Source organism: Salvelinus sp. IW2-2015, linkage group LG18 (genome assembly GCF_002910315.2).
Source record: "Salvelinus sp. IW2-2015 linkage group LG18, ASM291031v2, whole genome shotgun sequence".
Lineage (NCBI taxonomy): Eukaryota > Metazoa > Chordata > Actinopteri > Salmoniformes > Salmonidae > Salvelinus > Salvelinus sp. IW2-2015.
The window spans coordinates 15,329,907-15,354,110 of NC_036858.1; the positions used below are offsets into that span (position 1 = coordinate 15,329,907).

At 43.4% G+C, this 24,204-nt stretch overlaps 1 protein-coding gene across 3 annotated transcripts in view; it reads right to left on the minus strand.

Moving 5' to 3' along the window:
* The window catches only part of LOC111978281 (voltage-gated potassium channel KCNC1-like), a 60,329-nt gene extending 38,620 nt beyond the window's left edge, over nucleotides 1-21,709 (minus strand). For all 3 annotated transcript variants that reach the window (XM_024008257.2, XM_024008256.2, XM_024008258.1), the window contains exon 1: nucleotides 21,042-21,709. In XM_024008257.2, coding sequence (XP_023864025.1) covers nucleotides 21,042-21,665 — 624 coding nt within the window. In that variant the 5' untranslated portion in view covers nucleotides 21,666-21,709. The remainder of the gene's footprint in view (nucleotides 1-21,041) is intronic.
* Between the last annotated feature and the right edge of the window lie 2,495 nt (nucleotides 21,710-24,204).

Sequence of the window (24,204 nt, forward strand, 5' to 3'; positions counted from 1 at the left end):
TGTSCTACTGTATAAACAGGGTTTTCAAAACCCGGTCCTCGGGACTCCAGGGGGTGCACGTTTGGGTTTTTGCCCTAACACTACACAGCTGATTCAAAGCTTGATGATTAGTTGATTATAATATAATATAATCAACTAATCATCAAGCTTCGAATCAGCTGTGTGGTGCTACAGCAGAAAAACAAAACGTTCACCCCTTGGGGTCCCGAGGACCGAGTTAGGTAAACGCTGGTATAAAGCATTGTGAGAATGATACCTGACTAAATATCAAGTATAATGCACGGGATGGGTGCTAAAACCTGGTACTTGTGTATTAACCATTGATCAATTCAGACAGCACAACAGGAGGGCAATCAGCCAGAGACTTCATATCAATCAAAATTCAACAAGGCGTCAAACTGGATATTATCCTCTTGAAGTGCTCATTTGAGATATCCAAACTGCCAGACTTAGTTTCAAACTCTATTCATTGTGTGAACTAATTCCTGCAAATGTATTATGGGTTGCCCTATAACTAAATGACAACATCCAGTCTATAACCATATCTGGTTAGAGTGGCCCTAGTGATCCTGTGAGGCTCAGTTGGTGAGCGTGAGACCAAGGTCATGAGTTCAATTCCCACAGTGWTCACTTACGTTTACAAGAAATGCATGCGCTCAATGTGATTTTATTCGATTTTAAAAGCATTTGGTAAATGGTGTGTCTGTCTTTCAGTTTGGGGACGGTCTGCCTTTCAGTTTGGGGATGGAAGTTAAACATTAGCCGCGAGCCTAAATAAGATGGAATCTCCTGACCATTTTGACAAAATGACATCCTACACACCACTGACAAGAAAGCAATGGGATACACTAAAAAGCGCTGAGTGTCATTAGTGTACTTCAATTGCTGTCTGGACACTGCCTCCCTTTCTCTCTGCCTCAGGAGAATATCCCTATCTACAAACAGAACTACAGCCTAGCTCATTTCTTTCCAAAGCTCTCTCTGTCCTCCAGGGCGAATTTCTTGGACAGAGAGCAAAAACAAAGAAAAAACGGGCAAAGTTATTAAAGCATCCCGGCACTGAGATATTCAATCTGCCCAGACCGTTTCTGATGACGAGATGGTGACTCAGTTTTGAAAAAGAGAGTCTCTTTATTTTCTTCGCTGTCCTCTCTTTTTCCTCACTTACTCACTGAGGCGATATATTTTGCTGGCATACATTCGGAAAGTATTCAAATGTAATAATTCCATTTTTTGTATTTTTTTTTGTATGAAGTTTGACATAGAAACACTGGATTTTAGGTTGTCTATTTTAAATAATGTTGATTAATTACGAAATTATGAAAAAATATGAATGACATTCCACCCATGAGGCCAATAGGACGTTTGACTACAAGATAGGGCTACACATATTTTCACTGAACTCAAATCAATCCACATATAGAATCAGAAGATACATATCTGTAGAGAAAATCTGAAGAGAAGGAACTCAAGTTATGTTCTGTACAGCAGAGATTAGCTGAAAAGCAGTAGCATCTCACAGTAGCGAGTGACCTTCTTGGAAAGCYATAAAACATAAAAATATAAATACGCTGAAAGGATATGCCAGTATCGCTGCATTTGATTGGCACAACAGTAATTATGGATGACCATATAGGCAGACCATATGGATGGAGAGAAATATGCGTATTGTTTCTACACCCGAGTGGGGATCTGATATACAATGCTTCCTTTCGTTCTTGAATTTTACAGAGCCTGTGAAAGAGAAGTCAGGGATCGGTAACACTGAACACACCAATTAATTCAGGATGGGAACCAAGCAACAATAGTCTTTTGGCTCTTTGTCCCTTCCAAGTCTCTCTTCACGTCTCTGTCTCTACGTCTGTCTGACGCTCCATGTCCTGGCCTCTCTACCTTATGTACCTTCTGTTCTTCCCCCTCTTTTCTCATCCCCCATTTCTCTCCAATCTTCTTCTCTTCCTTTCGCTCCCTCCTTACTCCTCTGCCATGTTTCTCTCCACTCTGTCTGACCTACCTTTTCCCAGATTGCTGCAGTGCTCCCCCTCCTCTATAACATGCATAAACACATACATACACACACACACACACACACAAACAAACACACACACACACACACAAACACGCGCACACACACGTACGGAGAGCTGTATTTCTCAATCATCGCCACCCGCCACCCCCATCCCATGGAACTAGGAGGAACCGGTGGGACCAGCACACAGCGCTCTCTCGTTGGCTGAGGACCGTACACACAGCGGTGGTACTGAGCAGAGCAGAGAGTTTCCGTCCAATGGCGTTGGTGGTGGTGACGGCGGTGGAGGCAAGGTTTTCTTCTAGTCGGACTAGAAACGGCGATTCGGGTTCTGAGATGATGACGGTGGGGATGATGGTGGTGACGATGATGATGGCGATGGCGATGATGACGATGGCGATGGTGATGAGGATGGTGAGGATGGTGATGATGATGGTTGTTAGCAATACCACTAGAAGTAGTGTTACTCATAGCACTTTACGGTCATCATCATAATCATGTATATTGGAAAACATTACACAGCAGATTTACCATCACGCTATACAAGCCTTGCCTGAGAGGCATTTTCCTTCTCGGTTTGTTTGTCTCTTTCTGTCTCTCTCAACTTATCTCTCTCATACACACACATGCACACAGTACACTTGGCTACACACACACCGCCAAAAAAAGCCTAACACAGAAAAATGTTATGTAGGTTGCACAGGTGGGGAGACAGAGGGGGGCAGACAAAAGGGAGGGAGCGGGGGGACCAGTTGATGTAACAAGGACAGGAGCACATGAGAGGGGGGTTAAGAGGATATACATGAAATAGAGGACAACAAAGGATAAAACCAGGACCAAAACACACAAGATAAATGGATGCGTTACCAGAGGACAAGACCGGACAATCTGAACATTCTCTCGCGCCTGTACCACTTAAACCGTGCAGGATGTGTTAGTGTTGGGTTAGGCTAGGCTAGTATAAAGATAGGCGTTAGTGCAGGGCTAGCATAGGTGAGGCTAGGCATTGGTCCAGGGCTAGGCTAGTTATTCAACCAGGCCTAGCACAGGGGTAAGTTAGCCTACGCAAGTGCAAGTGCTAGACTAGGCATTAGTCCAGGCTAAGGTAAAAAATAAAATAAAAAATGATAATAATCTTCATAGGACGGATGCTAACTGGCAGACCATAGTGGTAAAAATACAACATCCAACACCAGGGAAGACAGTAAAAGAGAGAAAGAGGGAAAGATAGAAAAAAAATACCTATCTTTTACCAACAATCGTTGACCAATTTCCTGCATAGCCTACACTGCAATACATAAATCCAATAGTAGTAAAGTATGCCTTGAACAAATCTTTAACCACAACCACAATAAATACAGCAGAATATTTCAAGGTGAAACAAAGGTTGGTACACTACGCAACAACCTGAACGTGTTTATAGTAAAGTTAGACCCTACAGTATACTGCAAGTCACATAAACGAAGGTGGGATTTAAAAAGTGTTAAAGCAACGCTTTTATCAGTCGTTTTGAAAAATGTGTACACTGTCACAGTGGCAGCAGCTGTATCAACTATAACGCTCATACTGTAGTAATAGTACACATTAGCAATGCAACATTTCCTCGCTGAATAAAATGTAGCTCTGTACACCAGATCAATAGATAAATCCATCACTTCAGTCAATCCAGATTACGTATAGTATGTTGTGCAGGTATTCTACTGTGGTTGTGGAGTGATGATACACTGAAATACTCCCATGGCTTGACCGCTAACGAAATGTACTGTACTTCAAGCTATTCATCAAGTGTGTATCTACAATATTTAGGCTTTGTGTGTGTGTGTTTGTAGTGTCTGCAAGAGTGTGTGTGTGTGTGTGTGGTGTTTGTGTGTGTGTGTGTGTTGTGTGTGTTGTGTGGTGTGTGTGTGTGTGTTGTGTATGGTGTGTGTGTGTGTGTGTGTGTGTAGTGTGTTTGTGTGTGTGTGTTGTGAGCGTGTGAGCATGGAGTGTCTAGTAGAAAAAGACTAACAGCCTATGGCGGAAGGAGGAAGGTTGGACAACACTCGCAGATCGCAGATAGAGACTTGTAGCTACATGAACACTGCATTGAGGTAACCGTGAAGGATGGGCAGAGGGAGGAGAGAGAGATGGAGAGAGAAATGGGAGAGGAGAAGAGAAGGAAAAGAGAGGAGTGGAGGGAGGGAGGGAGGAGTGGAATATGAAAGGCGGAGTAGACTTCACACTTATTTATCTCCAGAGTCTTTCTCTCTGTTGTCTGCCTCATCCCTCTCTCTTTATCTTTTCTCTCTCATCCCTCTCTTTACTGCATCATAATGACATGGACCAAGGCATCCCCCTTGATAGAGTGGAGGAAAGGAGTGGGGTGGAGGATTCTGGACAGCACAGAAAATCCATATGGACTCACACAGCAATCTTTGGACGGACATTGAGAGAGAACAGTGAATTAGTATACTATGACCTAAGGTTCTCTGTGGGAATAACACGTTTTAATACAGTGCATGTACGTAGTCCAATGACCTTCAAGCCTCAATAGAGTCTCTCTGCAATTAATTTGGGAAAGAGCATCAACATAATTCAAAACAGAAAGAGACAAAGAGCTAGAGAGAGAGAGAGGAGATAAAGAGAAGGACAAGACCAGAGACAGAGACAGAACAGAGACAGAGACAGAGAGAGAGAGAGAGAGAGAGAGAGAGAGAGAGAGAGAGAGAGAGAAATGAGAAATGGACAACGAAAAAGAGAAAGCGTTCGAGGGATGTGTATGAGAGAGATGAGATTGTGTGGGGATGGAATGAAGCGAGGGGGCAAATGGCTGTAAGGAAGAAAATAAAGGGTGGGTGAGAGAGAGACTTGGAGGGAGGGGAAAAAAAGGGAAATGGAGAAGTCAACCATTTCCCCAGTCAAGAGAGAGGGTGACAAAATATTCAAGCCAAGAACGATGAAGGAGTGAGTGACCGAGAGAGAGGGAGAAAGAGACAGAAAGAGTGAATGAATGAACTGAGGAGTAAATGAATGAAGGTAAGGGACATACTCAGAGAGACTGAGGAGAAATAGGCAAGAGCCCATAGCCGTTAGCCGTTTTCCATGCAGCGCGTGTGGTGCTTTTTTAACGGGACCCTAGTGGCAGTGTTTACTGCGGCACAATCCAGAGGAGCTTTATCATTACAGTATTACCAGGGCCTGCCTGTGTCACCATGACAACCACTGCTTTAGCGAAACCTTCTCTCCTTTCAGCACCAAGGACAGGGATCAACAGCCAAATACTGCTCCTCCACTGCCTCACATGGCCGTGTTTTAGGAAGTGAGACTCTGTCAAATAGTGATACATTTTTGGCTGGACAATCAAGTCAAAATGAATTGTAAAAGTGCTAAATTGATGTAGGTGAATTTCGAATGACCTTGAGTGTATGATAGACAAATGACTTAAATGAACATATCGCCTGTGATCCATTATTAACATAACACTGTGTTCCACTATTAACATAACACTGTGTTCCATTATTAACATAACACTGTGTTCCATTATTAACATAACACTGTATTCCATTATTAACATAACACTGTGTTCCATTATTAACATAACACTGTGTTCCATTACTATGATATTGGATCATTGTTACGATGGTATAACCACCATCAATTCGATTTCGTGTAGGATCTTTTCTTCAACAGTTCAAAGCATATCGGCAATGACACAACCGCAGTCGGCTATGATATCTGCTCGTCAAGGGCAACTTGTACGATAGGTTACATTTTAGGGAAGGGAAAGGGGATACCTAGTCAGTTTTACAACTTAAATGCGTTCAACTGAAATGTGTTTTCCACATTTAACCCAACCCCTCTGAATCAGAGAGGTGCGGGGGGCTGCCTTCATCGACATCATCGGCGCCCGGGGAACAGTTGCTGTTGCTTTTACACCAAGAAGGTACTTCATATAACTCTTCATATACGGTTTCAGTCATGCCCCCTTAAGATAATACATGAACCACTTGGCAGGTAGCCTAGCGGTTAAGGGCATTGGGCCAGTAACCGAAAGGTTGCTGGTTTGAATCCCTGAGCTGGAAAAGTGCCGTTCTGCCCTTGAGCACCATTCATAAGTGAGTATCACTGTCTTGCTCAAGGGCAGAACAACAGATTTTTCCACCTTGCCGGCTCGGGGATTCAAACCAGCAACCTTTCGGTTACTGGCCCAACGCTGTTAACCGCTAGGCTACCTGCCAAGTGGTTCATGTATTATCTTAAGGGGGTATGACTGAAACCTTATATGAAGAGTTATATGAAGTACCTTCTTGGTGTAAAAGCTTTGACTTTGGGTTTAACCTTGAATCGGTGACAAGGATTTGAGTTAGACCAAGTGCATCATCATCATCATCATTATTATTATTAAAATCTTCATCATCATCATTACTACAGTACGTTTTCAATTGGTATTTCTATTTCAACCAGAGACAAAACAGAGCTCCTTATTCATTTTCATTTCTTCCGTTCCAGTGTTTCCGACCGGCATGATAATGTTCTGAACAAGTCCAAACCCCCCCAGAAAAGTACAGGTTCATATAGTTCCTTTTCGTAAAAAAATAAATAAACGTTTACCCGTTATATCAACGTTGTTTTTACATTCAGCGAATTAATTTACCAATTAGCGCAGACAGAGCAGCTTGCTATGGAACCGGTAAGCTGGTTATTGACATGTCTGATTGGCCAGGTAAGTGCAGGCGTGATATGCGTCTGAAATTTCACAGGTGGGGAGAGAGGGGCGGACCTGGAGGGGGTTTGGCTTGAAGCACTCAACATCGTGACATGACGTGATTTGGAGTGTGTTTAGTCTACTACAGGCATCATCACTTCACTGACTTACGAATTCTACACTAGACATCAGAAATAATTTTTGAACACTATTGACTGGTTCTCGGAACACTACAGATCACTTTCGTTCCCAGTTCTGTTTCCACCCCCCCACCCCCCCAATTCTGTTTCCTGCACCGGTTCCTTTCCCTGATTTCAGCTATGTAAAATTAAGGTATAACCGTACAAAACTTCTCACTTATTTTATGCTGAACAATGGACTGATGGGGCTAGCACACAGTGAGTGTGAGAAAGCAGCACCCTACGGTGAGGTAGTGTGTGAAATGGACAGAGCCTGAAAGTGGGACAGAAAAAGAAGAGACAGGGAAAGGGGTAAGTCGTTTTTTTCTCACCGTGTTCTTTTGAATTCAAATGAGGAATTCTCACAGTAGATTTTAGTAACTGTGACTTCCCAAACCAAAGGTTTCTCAACAGTGTTGTCATATAGGAGTTCGGAGTTCTATATATTTAAGGTTATTTTGAATTGTACACATTTGCAGATAAAAGCTGAATAGCAGCATGTGTAAGCCTRCATAAGTAAGTAAATAAGTAAAAGGAGATAAAACATTTTTAAAAAGTTAAAGTTAATGGTATTTGAGATCTAGTATACGATATTACGGTCATTCAGCATTAAGCAAGTTAAAGGCCCAGTGGAATCAAAATGCAGTTTTTCCTGTGTTTTGTATCATATCGTGCAACAGCTGATAAAACTAGCACTGTAAAAGTGTGAACAAAAATGGATCTGTGTTATTTCATGACAGTTGCTGGTTGAAAATACAATCTACACAGGACCTTCTAATCAGCAGGTTTGAAGGAGAGGGAGTTTCGGCTTTCCACGGTGACCAATTTATCACCATGCCATAAATTGGTTAATAAGACCAATAACAAATAAAGTTACAAACTTCTCTGCCAATAACAGCTAGTTTTCCCCTCCCCACTCTTGCTTGAGAATTTGTTGTTGTTGCTAAAAAGCCATTTTTGCCCATTTTAATAGTACTCTATTATCGTAAGGTACTAAATTCTTACCCGGAAATGATTTGATATTGATATAAAAACGTCTGCATTGTCCCGTATGCTCCTTCAGTGTGACAGTCCATGAAATATGTCAATAAGCATCATTTGTAAGACACCAAATGATTACTTGTTCTCTATTTAGCAATCGCCGAGAAGCTTGTTATAGATATTTTTAGTGTGCACTTTTCTCAATACCACAACGAAAGCAAACGTTCAAGCGCATTTATACATTTGAACAGTAAAATAGCAAGAACGACAAAGTACCATAGCTCCGCAATACGAAGAGACAAGAAACCATAGACATAAGATTTGGCTACGTTCCAAAATCGATAATAACCACTTACCACTTAGAATGTATGCCCAATACACTACCACTTACAATGCATGCCCAATACCCTACCATTTACACTGTATGCCCAATACACTACCACTTACAATGCATGCCCAATACACTACCACTTCAATGCATGCCCAATACACTACCACTTAACAATGCATGCCCAATACACTACACTTTACAATGCATGCCCAATACCATACCACTTACAATGCATGCCCATTACACTACCACTTACAATGCATGCCATTACACTACCACTTACAATGCATGCCCATTACACTACCACTTACAATGCATGCCCAATAACACACCACTAACAATGCATGCCCAATACACTACCACTTACAATGCATGCCCATTACACTACCACTTACAATGCATGCCCAATACACTACCACTTACAATGCATGCCCAATGTATGGTTGTGTTGGTAAAACGCTGTAGTAAGCACAAAAACAAACTTCCCATTGGGTTTCATTCTACAGTGATATTGGAATGTAGCCAGAGACCCCTCTGCCGCCAGCCACATCCCCACCACCCCCGCCTCTCACATTGGTGCTAAGGGGGATCAGGTGACAGCTACTTGAGGAGAAGTGAGGGAAAACGCAAGGCGAAGCAGAACCAGATAGATATACCGGAAAAGGTGTGGAGGAAGGAACGCCGGCCAAGTCAGCACCCCAGGGAGAATAGACTGGATAGGGGGAGAGGCGGGTTAGGGAAGAGCCTGGTGCACCAGAGCTATGAAGACCCAGCGGCGAAGCAAGACTGAGACTGGAGCCCCAGACAGGGGTCACCTAACACGGGACACTGCGGGACAATGAAGGGCATGAGGCTGGGGGGGGGGGGGGGGGGAGTACAGTGTGATTGGGATGCATGGGTGTGTGTTTGTGGCGCCTTGCGTACACACGTGAGTGCGTGTCTGTTTCGGAAGTGTGTGATTATGTACTGTACACACACCAAGGACGTGAGTAAAGAGAGAGGAGTACACAGGATCGAAGCAACAGGATGTTACTAAAAACGAAGTCCTCTCACATGCTACAGTCTTAGGAAAAAAGGTTCCCAAAGGGTTCTTCAGCTGTCCCCATAGGACAACCCTTTTTGGTTCCAGGTAGAACCATTGTGGGTTCCATGGAGAAGCCTCTTTGGAAAGGGTTCTACATGGAACCCAAAAAGGTTCTACCTGGAACCAAAAGGGTTCTACCTGGAACCAAAAAGAGTTCTTCAAAGGGTTCYCCTATGGGGACAGCCGAATAACTCCGTTAGGTTCTAGACATCACCTTTTTTTTCTAAGAGTGTACCTTCTGCTAATTGGTCAAATGACTGAATCCTGGAGCACACTATTTTATTTGGCAGAAAATGTAATTACCAGCTACTGTGATGCCCTTTATAACTTACGGTAACTCTGTGGCGTGTTGAATCAGTGAGCTCACACAAACACACCGTACTCTATGATCGACATGTCACATATCCATCTAATTTTTCACTGTGGTCCTGTCCAACATTTCTGAAGACAAGCAAATGGGTTTGGAGGTGAGGGCGCGAAAGAGAGATATGTTGCACTTTCCTCATCCCCCTGTCTGCGTTGTATTCGATCCAGATCACTGCAGCGGACTATGTGTCGTTTGTCCTTGCGACACAACCCCCCTCACCCCCTTCGTCCCCCCGTCCTCCCTGCTTACATTGTCTGAAAGCCTGAGTGATAGTCTGATTCAGAGGGGTTGGGTTAAATGCAGAAGACACATTTCGGTTGAATGCGTTCAGTTGTGCAACTGACCAGGTATCCCTCTTTCTCTTTTCCTAGTTTGGCAAAGCTGTCCATGTTCTATAAGCTGTGATGACTGAGTGCCTGCCTGTCTGCCTCTCCATCTCTCTCTCTCTCTCTCTCTCTCTGCTATCTCTATATCTCTCTGTCCTTAATCTAACTGAGGGCATTGTGACGAAAAAAACGGCTTTGTAAGAGAAACAGGAAAGACATGGGGCACACAGACAGACTGCAGATTCCCGCGGTTTACTCACCACCAAGGACATTTCAGAGCTCGAACCAGCATCAACCCACTCACTCACCACCCCCAACTTTACCGGCCAAAAGCCGGTGAAGAGCTAAAAATAGGTAAATCTCTGGGTGAATAAAAATGTCCTCGTAGAGCTACCTATTGCCTACCTTGTGAGGACATTCAGATCTGTGCATTGCGAGAGCACTCCGATTTGTTCACTGCGAGGACCTTGAGCCATTTAAACGGTGGTCCATCTGAGACCTTACATTTCAAATCTTTACGGGGACATTTTAATAAACCCCTTTGATATGACATGACATGACATATTCTCTTAAACCGGTCATTCACTGGTGCTTTCAAACGTTCGCTCGCTCGCTCTTCCCTCTCCAGTGACTTACGGGGTGGAACCATCGTGAGCTAGCAGATGGTCACACAGGAATTGTTCCAGTGTCGCACACTCCCAACCCATGTCATTTTTTTTATTGGAATGAGCAGTGATCCAGCATGACTGTTTAAGTGTCACAGGGCACAGGGAGCTACAGCAGAGCCGAATGTCACGCGTTGTCAAACCAGGCATACTCACTCACAAACCTTATACCAGATGCAAATAACCCTGCCTCACAGAACTCACAACAACTCACAACATGCTTCAGGACTAGTGTTTTAGAGCAGTCTGTTTTAAAACGATATATTCTCAATCAAACATAAACCTGTAAGCTAAGGAATACTTAAAGGTACAATCTGCTATATCTACCGCTGTTCAATGGTCATTTCAGTTGAAAACATACAGTCACAGTCAAAGGTTTGGACACATCTTCTCATTCAAGAGTTTCTATCTATTTTTACTATTTCTACATTGTAGAATGATAGTGAAGACATCAAAAGTATGAAATAACACTTAAGTAATCATGTAGTAACCAAAAAAGTGTTAGACAAATATTTTATATATTTTACATTTGAGATTCTTCAAAGTAGCCACTCTTTGCCTTGATGACAGCTTTGCACACTCTTGGCATTCTCTCAACCAGCTTCTCCTGGAATGTTTTTCCAACAGTATTGAAGGAGTTCCCACATATGCTGAGCACTTGTTGACTGCTTTTCCTTCATTCGGCGGTCCAACTCATCCCAAACCTTCTCAATTGGGTTGAGGTCGGGCGATTGTGGAGGCCAGGTGATGTGATGCAGCACTCCATCACTCTCCTTCTTGGTCAAATAGCCCTTACTCAGCCTGAAGGTGTATTTTGGGTCATTGTCCTGTTGAAAAACAAATAATAGTCCCACTAAGTGCAAACCAGATGGGATGTTGTATCGTTGCAGAATGCTGTGGTAGCCATGCAAGTTAAGTGTCCCTTGAATTCTAAATAAATCACTGACAGTGTCACCAGCAAAGCACCCCCACACCATTACACCTCCTCCTCTATGCTTCACGGTGGGAACCACACATGCGGAGATCATCCGTTCACCTACTCTGCATCTCACCAAGACACGGCGGTTGGAACCAAAAATTTCAAATTTGGACTAGCGCTTGATGGTTTTTGCAAATGCACTTGAAGAAACTTTGAAATTTCTTGAAATGTTCTATATTGACTGACCTTCATGTCTTAAAGTAATTATGGACTGTCGTTTCTCTTTGCTTATTTGAGCTGTTCATGCCATAATATGGACTTGGCCTTTTACCAAATAGGGATATCTTCTGTATACCACACTTACCTTGTCACAACACAACTGGTTGTCTCAAACGCATTAAGAAGGAAAGAAATTCCACAAATTAACTTTTAACAAGGCACCCCTGTTAGTTGAAATGCATTCCAGCAGACTACCTCATGAAGCTGGTTGAGAGAATGCCAAGAGTGTGCAAAGCTGTCATCAAGGCAAAGGGTGGCTACTTTGAAGAATCTCAAATATAAAATATATTTTGATTGTTTAACACTTTTTTCCTTACTACATGATTCCATATGTGTTATTTCATAGTTTTGATGTCTTCACTACTGTTCTACAATGTAGAAAATAGTCAAAATAAAGAAAAACCCTTGAATGAGAGGCGTGTCCAAACTTTTGACTGGTGCTGTATGTATGTACTCACTCCAACTATCAGTCCTTGCATCCATAGCTCCATCTATGAATTTGAGTGTGGTTACATTCCTCCAGCCCCATACCTCARCTTTATGGCAAACCAAGGTGATATGGGGATGGAAAACAGATGAATATGTGTCACGTTCTGACCTTAGTTCCTTTTTTATGTCTTTATTTTAGTTGGTCAGGACGTGAGTTGGTGGTGGGCATTCTATGTTGTTTTTCTATGTTTGTTCTGTTGTTATATTTCTATGTGTTTGGCCTAGTATGGTTCTCAATCAGAGGCAGGTGTCAGTCGTTGTCTCTGATTGGGAGCCATATTTAGGTAGCCTGTTTTCTATTGTGTTTTGTGGGTGGTTGTTTCCTGTATTAGTGTTTGCACCATACGGGACTGTTTCGGTTTTCATTTATTCTCATGTTCTTTTGTATTTTGTATTCATTCTCGATTAAATTATATTATGGATACGTACCACGTTGCATTTTGGTCCTCCTCTCCTTCCACCAACGAAAGCCGTTACAATATGTCTCCGATGTATTGGATAGATGTGTGTCTGTATGCGTGCCAGTATTTGTATTTATGGGTGTGTGGGTGTGTGTCTTTTCAATGTATGGATGTAACACAATTAAGGGCTGGATTCAATCCGTATTGCAGAAGTATCGCGAAGAATCCACGTTACAGCTCGACTGGAATTTAAAGGAATTGTTCCCGCGTTTGCTGAGACCTCATTCACGGTGAACACTGCRTATGTCGGCTCAATCGAAAATGACCTTGACATTTCAATCGCGCTACGGCGATTGAGAAGGACTCAGAGTGCCAGATAATTGCTGAGATTTAATTGACCGTCTAAATAACACCAACAGTTTTTAGTTTTTCGGCATTTTAGGCTAATTGTTACATTCTTCGTAATTCAGAGAATTATTCTGCATTCAAATTGCAGGTCCAGCAAATGGTTTATGTGCACCCTGCTACCCATTTTACTAGTTCATGTGCATAGCTGTGGAATAAAAAGTGGACGTGGAGCTCTGTGTATAATGTTCTGATGTACGTGTGTGTAGCTACAGTGTACTGGTTAATGTGCATAGTACAGTACTTCATGGTTCATTTGCATAGCTGAGTACAGTGGAAAAAGGTTTATGTGGACTCTTATGTGGACTCTGAGAACAGTAAGTGATGTCTTTGCTGTTGGTGTGTAGCTACAGTGTGCTGGTCAATGTACACATTAAGGTTTATGGGCAGAGGTGTGTACTATGATTCATGATTTATGTGTACTTCATACTGCAGGCGTGGACAGCGTAACGGTAAATGAAGAGGTGTACGGGTCATGTTTTATGTGAACAGCGTAAAGGTGAATAAGCAGTAGGAAGGTTTATGGGGAAAGTGTTACGGTTAATATGTTGGAGTGTGTGCAGATTAACAAATGTGCATGTATACAGGTGTGTACAGTGTTCAGATATATAATATAGTTCTCGTCGGCGTAAAGTGCACTGTCTAAAGAGGTAAGCACTGCATCTACTTTCTGTCTGTCAAGTGTTTTCCCTGCCATCGATAAGCGGGGCAGGCCATCCAGCCCAGCTCTTCATCCCTCCATCTAAGATAATGTGGTTTCTAAAGGCTTCCGTCCTTGAGGTTGCTTTGAGGGACTTAAATAATAGGGTGGGGAAAGACTGGTTCTGCACCGAACACAACAGCATGTATAGGTGTGTACAGTACTGAGTCCTCTACCTCCCTCCCTCTCCCGTGTTTTGACTGGAATGTCCCCCATTTAAGGGATTCAGTTTGACACCGCTTTACCCTGTTCTGGCACCACCCGAACTCTCCAGCCTCGCCGGTGTCCAAACAGATTTCAGTTTGAGAAGTGCGATGGCAGAAAGTAACAAGGGGTTACCACTATGCCCCAAGTAATTGACTGGCTGCGCAGATTGTAGTGCTGAAAGGCTGAAGCAGGGCCATAAAGGAAGGGTGGAGAGAACAAGGGCGGAGCAGGACAGAGAGGGAGAGGAAAGAGGTTGTGAGGGAGGAAGGGAGGAGTTTGTAAGGGAGGGAGGAGGTAATAGGGGATGGATGATGAAGGCTGGGAGGGATGGATGGATGGGGGAGGGAGGGAGGCACAGAGGTAGGGTGGTTATGAGGGAGTTTGGGAGGGAGCGAGGGAGTGGGGGGGGCCTCTTGCAACAAGGCATTGTCATCGCAAAATACTTTATAAAGTGTGAAACATAATACGTATTAGGATGGGAAAGTTGAAGGCTGAAAAACAACGAAAATTAGTTTTTTTCAAAGCACGTTTACAGTTTACAGTTAGTTCACAGTAAGTGCCCAATCGGTTGATGCGAATCGCGTGATTGTTGTGTCCACTTTTCTCCTTTGGCACGATATCACGCATCCATCTTCAAAAATACCAACAACAGACAGAGATAGTATTACATTGACACTACACTAAATAGAGGGGTTCGGATTGCTGGGTTGATACAAACACAAGACAAGAAGACCTGGGCACAATACCTCGTCAGGGAAAATAGAAACCGAACGTGATGGTTTTCCCAAACACGTGCACCAAAAAGAGAAGTTGGCTAATCGTTAGTTATGCCCTTCCCATGAGTCCTCCCGTAACACGCCGTGTACCCGTAATAAACTCACCGAGAGTGGCTCCTAAATGAACAACCCTGTTCACCTGGCAACCAAACAGTTGGTGTGGTGTCACGGGCTATTTTCGGGGCGTCAACCTGTTTGGTGTAAGCGTTGTTTATATCAAATGGCCGTACGGGCCAGATGATATTCTGCAAGCAACAGAGGGATAGACCTGCCAAGAGAGAATAGGATTAAAGACTCGTCTCCTTGCTACTCTCGTTCTATTTTTAGAGGGATTTCATAAGGGGGGAAAAGCAAGAATGAAAGTGAGAGGCCTTCGTTTACAATCAGGTTTTGAATGAACACACTGGAGAATCAATTATAGCGTAGTGGAAGACGAAGGATATTTATTTTATATTTTAAGGCACATAAGTCCCGGTGCAGGTGATGATATCTCTTAGAAATAAACCCTCTGTACGTTGCCTTTGTCTTGTGTAGTTAAACCTAGTCGAGGACTAAAAAGCCTTCTCAATGGAGATTCTCTTTTGAAAGAGCTTTTTTAGTCCAGGACTAACCTTAATTTGTGTCCGTACAGAGGGTTTATTTCTAAGAGATATCATCACCTGCACTGGGACATTAATGGTGTGGGGGAAAGCGTTGAGTTTCACACATTTAGGACAAGTCATACAAACTATTCTAATGGTGAGAAGCACATTGTGATCTTGAGTGAGTGGTTCCCTTGGACGAAAGAAACATTGGCTCTGGAGCCCCTTGTTGATGTGGATGGTGATGTAATGGAGAGCACAGCAGGAATCCTTGGGGCTCTCCTCCAATCACAAGGAAGCAAGGAGAGGAGAAGAACGAGATCCCACCGTGATTGGCTGGGAGGCTCGCCGTGATTGGCTGACTCTCAGACAATCCACAGTCCCGTTCRGCACGTATCTCAAAACAAACCCCGACTGCACAGAGTAGGAGGTGGTTGCTTCAGGGCAAAATGGTGCGGAAAAACTCTCACACGTCTACGCAAAATTAGAACTGACCCAGTACAAAAATAGAGAGCCCACAAGCGGTCTACGCTAAACGAAGACAGAAGGATGTTGTTGTACATGCTGCGTGTAAAGTACGAGTGCTTTCAGATTCTACGCCAACTTGGAAACCTACACCAATTATATTTGATATGAAAACCTCCACTTCCGTCCCAAAAATACCATCCGCTCATTCCCTCCTTTGAGAATTCAAGCTTCCAAGTAACAAGGTGCCCCAAAAAAAACGAACGCAATGTCCCGCACCGATAATGACAATGTCCCCCAAACCCTGCCCCAAGCATTTTGTCCAATAACCACTGTTCTATATATAGGAACCCCTGTTTATAGGCTACCTTTTTATTTTCTGGTCAGCACAGTGTTTTCTACCCGGATACACCCTGTTCTGGTCACGTTTGTGTGCATTACAGGAATGTTGCGCTCTGACACTGAACACAGTAGAGGAGAACAGCAAACARCGAACCACAGGGGGTCTGAACCCTCAACCAGGACGCAACGCTGCCCCAACAACACTGATAGAGCCAACACAGCCAGGTTGTATTTGTGAAGCATGAGAGAGGGTATCAGACAAGGCCTACTGAGCTCAACCGAGCCCAAGCAAGTTGTAGTGAGCTGGCCTGGTTGCGCATCCGCCGTGGTAGAATCGTGCTAAGAAAAATGGACAATGTGGAATAGGAAAATATCAGAGGCAGCACAGTTTGGTTTGGGTGGGCACGATAGTGTGAAAAAGGGTATGGGTGAGGTTCAAAATGTATACGGTGTGCATAATAGACAACAAAGGAGATATGCCAGTAGATACGCTACTGACAGACAATCAGACCATTCCACTGTAGAGGAAGAAATACTGAATGTCTCTATGACTGTCATAAGTCATGTTTTTGTTGTAGGCCTTTCCTGCAGTCAAATGACCTAGTGGCCTCACGTCGTGTAATGTTAATCATATTTGTCCGAATTTCATATTTAACCAACATTATTTTTATTTTTTAACTACCTAAAATCCAGTGTTTCTATGTCAAACGGTTTTGTTATCTTTCAGTCTTCTGTGATGTGTATGAGGTTAATATTGGGATGCAAACGCAAACCTGGAAACATCTCAACTCTATATCTGACACGGTGCGGGTGTCTTCTTTTTTTGAAGCCCTTAACCGTGCGTGTGCGAGGTGTATACTTTTGTTTCAAATTAGACGCGTTTCAGACGACCAAGAAACACTCTGTGTGACCCTGATGTAGCCCGCTGCGGTAAAAAAGGTTAAATGGACCTGGTGCAAGTGATATACTCTTGAATGAACAGGGAAAGGATCAAATACATTCTATTCGGTTCTACTGTATGTTCTTGTATCAGTAGAGCAGGCACAAATATATGCTGTGGTGATAGAACTGGAATACCATATCATAGTAAAGCGTGCTCAACGCTTATAGTAAGTCCATGCCTCACCGTGTCTACCTTCAATTGATCGCCTGGCCGTTTATTTGCTTCAATCGCTGAACTGAAGCTGGGACGATAAACCGGAAATGATCGCCACCRACCATACCGGTATTTTGCTGATATCGTTCGTTACAATARGTAGCCTATACTAGAGGAATGTGACGTTTGAAATGATGTAAGTTTGCTCAGATGGATGATTGTTMAATTGGACAATCGATGGTTACAAACCGTAGTAGTTTAAAGGATAATTAAAAAATCAACTGTGCTGCACATTAATATTATAAACTTAACGTCCTGTTCATCATTATCGCATCAATTCAGGCAATTTATCCCGATATGGATTTTTGYCCATATCGCCCAGCTCTACACTGAACACAACTGGTGCTTAYTKGAAGCAGGCTTCTATTTGAGCCAGGCCTCTATTTCCTTAATGCACGCAGCTTTTKCTCAATAAAATGTTGAAAAGACTACCACACTGTTTATTATGACCAGTATGACCAGTATAAACATCATAACAAATCCATCGCAGATCCGACTTGCAAAGACTAGGCTGCTTATCATACACTCCCGATTTTATGCTTCAGCACCATTCTCTCGCTCTTTGCGCCTCTTGAATGAGACACCGCTCTCATTCACTGCAATGATTTTGCTCTCATTAATCTTCTTTCGCACAATCTTTATGGTACTCGTAAACAATTCACTTAGACCTGCCGTTATTTGAAACGACCGTTTATTTGCTGAATTGTGTGCCGATACCCGGCTATTAAAAGGAACAGGCCTCTATTTGAGACTCAGTGTTTCGTTGAAGTTTTACGCTATTAGAATATCTACAAACACTGCGTTCCGCAGAAATCTACTGGGTATACATTACCACTGTTCTATTGACCAATTTGATTGACAAGCATTACAATCTGATCAGACCACAGCTGATTCTAATCGTTAAAATACCGGTTCATAAACATATCAAGATCTCCTTTGTTGTTGAAAGGTAGTTAACTGGACAAATTGTGACAAAACAACACCGTTAACAAGAATTCTATTGAGGTTATATTAAGTTAGGATCAAGGAATGTCAATTATGTGATGACACTGTGATTAATCGCACTGTGAAACTCAATCTCGAGCCATTAGGGATCAATAGAAGATGCTAAGTAGAATAATACACCACATCCAAAGCCATATGCCGTCAATACCAAATGAGATGGTAAAATATTCATATAATATCACTTAAAAACAAAGCCTCGATTCATGTTTAAACATCTTTACATTTTAAAGGGCGAGAAAAAATACTGAATTGAAATGCAGACAAAAAGAGAAGATAATCAATCAAATATCGAGGCAGATTGCATTGCTAAAGCCTTCATTGCGGATGGAAGATGAATCCAGCATCACACACACACACACACAACACACACAACCCACACAACACACACACACACACACACACACACACACACACACACACAACATCACACACACAACACAACACACACACACCCCACACACAGACACCACACACCTCCCAAGTCTATTTCTTCTAAGCGATTCCCCACTCCGCCTCTCCCTTCCTCCCACTATATCTCTCTTCCTCTCTTTCTTTACCCTCTCTTCTCTCCCTTTCTCTATCCCTGTCCCTATCTATTCCCTCTCATCTCTGTTAACTCCACCTTTCCCTCTTCTCTCATCATCCCCTCTCTCTCCTCTCGCCGGTGCTCCCCTCCTTTCTCTCCCCGTGTCTACTGCAGCAGAAAGGCAGCACAGACAGCAGCTTGTGTCTGTCTGTCTGTCTGTCTGTCTGTCTGTCTGTCTGTCTGTCTGTCTGTCTGTCTGCTGTCTGCTTCTGTCTGTCTGTCTGTCTGTCTGTCTGTCTGTCGTTCTGTCTGTTGTGTGAAGGGTGTTGTGCTACGGTATATCCATGCACCACATGCACTCATGGCAATAAAAAAAAAAACAGCCCGTTGAATAGTACTATGAATAATGTCTCTGATCATTGATCGCTGCTCATATGTAGATCCGTCAGTTCAAGCGCGCCGCCCATATCTTCCGGTTCGAGAAACCCTGGATGCCGGTCAGGAATCCATCCTACTCATGTGGTCTCCGCCATCGGCTGGAGCGCCAGTAGAGAGGCACTTCCTGTTATCCAACATTAAAGCCAATGCCTGCCAAAGGAAGAGTCAGGTGACCCAGTCCAGATGATATATCTATTACCCTGAACACAGCCCCTTCCTGTGCTGAGATTCAAGATACTGGACGTGGACAGCTTGCGTAGTCTTCGACAGTAGTGAGACTGTACTAGAGGGAGAGATGCAGTGGGGCGGTGGGGGGGGCGAGCGTGCAATGTGTGTGTGTGTGTGTGTGTGTGTGTGTATGTGTGTGTGTGTATACTTATTTTTGCACATACAGTACAGGTACTTGGATCTATACATGTTTGCGCTGCAGGTGTTGTTTTGTCTGTTGTCTGCCTGTGTTGTTTCCATGTGGTGCCTGGCTACATAGTGCACACAGCGTGTGTGTATGTGCCTAAAGAGGAGTGTTTTGCAGTGTCATCAACGAGGAAACGTGTATGGTACTCAACATCAATAGGAGTGTGCATGATTTTTACAACATGCATGATTTTAACATCTTTGTACACCAAGCAAACTATATGGCCAGCTAATTGGGCATAGCCTCCATGTTATTTCCCACGGGCATGTGTGGATAAAGAAACATAGCCTATTCAATCCAATTATTGAATCTATACCTCTTCATCAAAACCCTGTATCGTTCTTCTTTCTACCCGTATATGATGCTATGTTTGACTTCTGCACCATCAAAGAGAATCAAATCACCAAACGGTAAAAGCCTTTTTTACATTCAGCACCTCAGCTCTCGTGACTATTAGCTCGAGAACCAACTGATTCGAAACGAACGCAGCTTCTAGGAAATGGGTCTGAAAAGCGTGCATGAATGGGGCTTTATCACCGCCTCGCACTGTAATGGGGGCCAGATAAACTAGCCAAAAATGACAATCACCAAGGGCAAATGCGAAAAGAAGACTTGTTTTTATGTTCCAGTTTCGATGTTGTATGAAGGCTCAAATGAGCGCTAAATAAATAACATGAAATTCAGCATGCTTAGGCGCATCTACACGAACAGGCTAATGAGGAGTGTTTGAGTAGGCTACGGGAGGGGGACGGAGAAAATAGTGCGCTTGGATGCAGGTATGGGACCTGTTACAGCAGGCTAAATTATCTAGACAATATTACTACGAAAACATGAATTTGGTGGATTATGATTCAAATATATATGTTATCAGTATCCCTGTCAACTCATTGACTTGGCAGCACCCTCATAACGAAACAATATCAACACGTAGGCTACTTTATAGTCTACAATCTGGAATTAACATAGGAGCCATACGATTTTTCAATTTTTCCCATGCTATCACAATTAATTATTCAGTATCCGTGAGTCAATATCCTGCCGTTTAACACAAGCAAACTGTCAAGGAAGTCATAGCCTACCGAAGTGGCCTGCTCGAATATGATGGCTTATTGAACGAAAATCTAAGGTAGCATTATTCATGTCAACTATACGTATATTGGTTGTTTAGTAAGGGAAGCTCATTTTATAAACTTTCAACAACTTATTGCGACTCAGATATTTGTGGTCAAAGTTGGAATGACAAATGACATATGACATTTAAAGCAATCAGATATAACAAAGAGTCACTCACCCGGGCGTATTTTGAGGAATAAGGGTCTTCAAAGAGGGCCCACATTCTGGGCCGCCAGATTTCCCACCAAGTCTTTTTCCTTCCGTCCTCATGCAAGCACAGTCTTTTCATGTCCCCATCTGCGCCTCCCGGTAGAGCTGGGTCGTCTTCTGGCAACTCCGGTTCGGGATTCTCAAAGCTGTCCAACGCCTCCTCTGCGTCCCTGTGCTGCCGGTAATTCATCCAGCAACAAGCCTCCACGTCCGTCTCATCGATGCCCCAGAATGCCAGCTCCTCTTCGAACAGCGGACCGCACACATCGTTCGGACAGTGCAACTTCCCTGTGCGGTAATAGTTGAGGATGAATGAAAAGACGGACGGGTGGCGATCGAAGAAGAACTCGTCGTTTTTGTGGTCGTAATCGAAGTTGCTAAAGGCGTCCGGTTCGGTAAGCCAAGATAAGCGGGTACCGGGCAACGTTTTGAGGGTGCTTCGATAGGTTTCATGCCGCACCCCCCCGCAGTTTATCACGATTTTCTCGCTTTCCGACGGACAAGTCATGTCTGCAGTGTAACATGCTTTGTTGGATGACTTGTTCCCACCCTTGCGCCCTTTGAAAGAGGAGACGCAGACCGAACTGAGCATAGAAGAACTGGGGGAGGGAGAGGAGGAGAGAAAACGGAGGGAGGAGGAGTCTGCGGGTAGAGAAAGGGACATCATTTTAGCAAAATGGAAAGGTATGTATGTATAAAATATGAACATTAGAAATAGTAATCGTTTTTCAGTTACGCTATAATTCCTCGTGTAATGTGCATAGAGTGTAGTAAATGACCTTGCAGCCGGTTCATTAGGCTATAAGAAAGAACGATTTCCATAGATAAAACAAGTTGAATGTAAAGTTGGTTTATCAAGGCTGTTCAGGTAAGTAATATTCACCAGAAGACAGGGGAGATGTAGGCCTAGTCCATATTCAGTCACTAACATACAGCAAGAAATGAGTGAAATGCGTGGAATGTCACATGTTTGAGTCAACATTGATGATACTGTTGTTGTCATTTTTTAAACACTTAAAATGTGTAGGCGGGAAACATGAGAATAATACGATGAGTGTAAAGCAAGGCAAAAACGGAGACCACGGGACTACTGCTTGAGCATTTCAAAATACATGTTGTGTTATGAATGTGCTATAAGCAAAATATCTTCCATTTCCTATTTCAGCACCTAGCATCACTCTTATTCGACTGGTTCCATTTTGTGCCTCATGCTGCTGTTACTGTAAGATGATGTACACTGTACATGATTCCAAAAAKGATTCAAATTTCTCCCAATTCATTGATATAGTATCTCTAATTAGGCCACTAAAGACCCCAGCAGAGCGAACCCCCATCCCCTCCACTGCAATCTGCTTGCCTCGGTACCAAATAGCAGAGAGAGAGAGGGGAGGGGAGGGGGGGGGGGGTTCGTTGGGGAGAGAGAGAAGGAGAGCATCCGAGGAGGAATGAGAACGAGAGAAAGAGTGAAMGAGAGAGAGAGAGAGAATTTGAAGGAGGTATAACATAACAAATCAGGGATACATTTCGCTCCTTCGCTTTTCCTTTCTCTAAGTCCCTAATGCTTTTCTGACGTTAGGTGGCACAGCATTCGATGCGTGTGTGTGTGTGTTAATCGCTTCCCAGGAGTGTAGTGTCCATACTAATGTTAGATCGACTCCACCAGTCTGCTACAGGCACCATGTTTCCCTATATCCCTCTACTGCCTTTACTTTCAACTGAAGCAAGGTTATGTCATGCTGTTCCAATAGTGTCTTCTGCATTGTGTGTGTGTGTGTGTGTGTGCGTGCGTGCGTGCGTGCGTGCGTGCGTGCGTGCGTGTGTGTGTGCGTGTACATGTGTAAGAGAGAGGAGTGAGAGAGAAAGATAGAGAGGAGTGAGAGACAGATCAGAAATCAGCTTTTTAATGGAGTGATCGGTAAAGGATAGAAATAATCTAGATCGGGAAAAACAAGTGATGCCCAACAAATACCTGAGGACGGGAAAGCTACAGGGAATGGAAGAGAGAGAGAGAGAGCGAGACAGAGAGAGACAGAGACAGAGGCAGGGAGAGATAGAGAGAGGATGAGAGGCAGAGAGAGAATGAGAGGTAGGGAGAGAGAGAGATAAAGGCAGAGAGAGGCAGAGAGAGAAAGAGAGATTGAGAAGCAGGGAAAGAGGGAGAGAGAGACAGAGAGCGAGAGAGAGAGAGAGGATGAGTGCCAGGCAGAGGGAGAGAGAGTGCGCTATACAAGTGAATGAATTCCACTGCAGTAAAAAGCCAGAATTATTTGCTTTCTCTCCTGCCCCTCGCTAGGTTAGCACATCCCCCATTGCAGTGCATTGTCAGTGTAGAATCCATTTCCTTCTGAAAAGGTGTTCTTCAATGCAAAGCCTCCGCATACTGTAAACCATATGTGTGTTGTTTACCTCCTTTTCTATTCTAATGGAATACGCCCCTTTCCTCCCCCTCTTCCTCGTCCTACCCCCTCTCCAGCGCTCTCTCAATCTCTAGCCCTCCCTTCCCCTCTCTTGCTCTCTCTCTCTCTCCCTTGTTCCCTCAATCTCATATTCCGCATAAGGGGCTCACATTTCATTCAAGGGGAATCTGGACTTCAGTTTCCTCCTCATCTCACACTCTCTCTTTCCTTTCTCAGTGTCCCTATCTCATCCCATCTCAGTACTCCTCTTCTCTTTTCCTTATTTTTCTTCACTGCATTTTACTTGAGCGTTCTTTCTTCCTCACTCGTACTTTCCTTCCTTTCTCCCCTCATTTTGTTCTTTCTTTCTCAAAAAGTCTCTCACTTTGCTCTTTACTATTTTATCACCTGTTCATTTCTTTGGGGACTTTTTTTCTCAAACCATTTACATTTAGCTTGATGCATTTTTTTCTCTTCACCACATTGTCAATGTCTTGTCTTCAGCATGTACGTCTACTTTCTCAACCGCACAAACAACTTTTAAGAAATTTCCAAAGTGCATCTTTAACTTGGAACTTGTTTTCAATCTTTTTTTCTATTTGGACTGTTTTCTGCTCATTTCTTTCTAGTTTTGTGTTTTGTATGAAACATTATCTAGATATAAAGATTCCAGAATTCAAGAGAGCCTCCACTCAGGTAAGGTTTACCAACTATCAGAGGCTGCTGCATGGGATG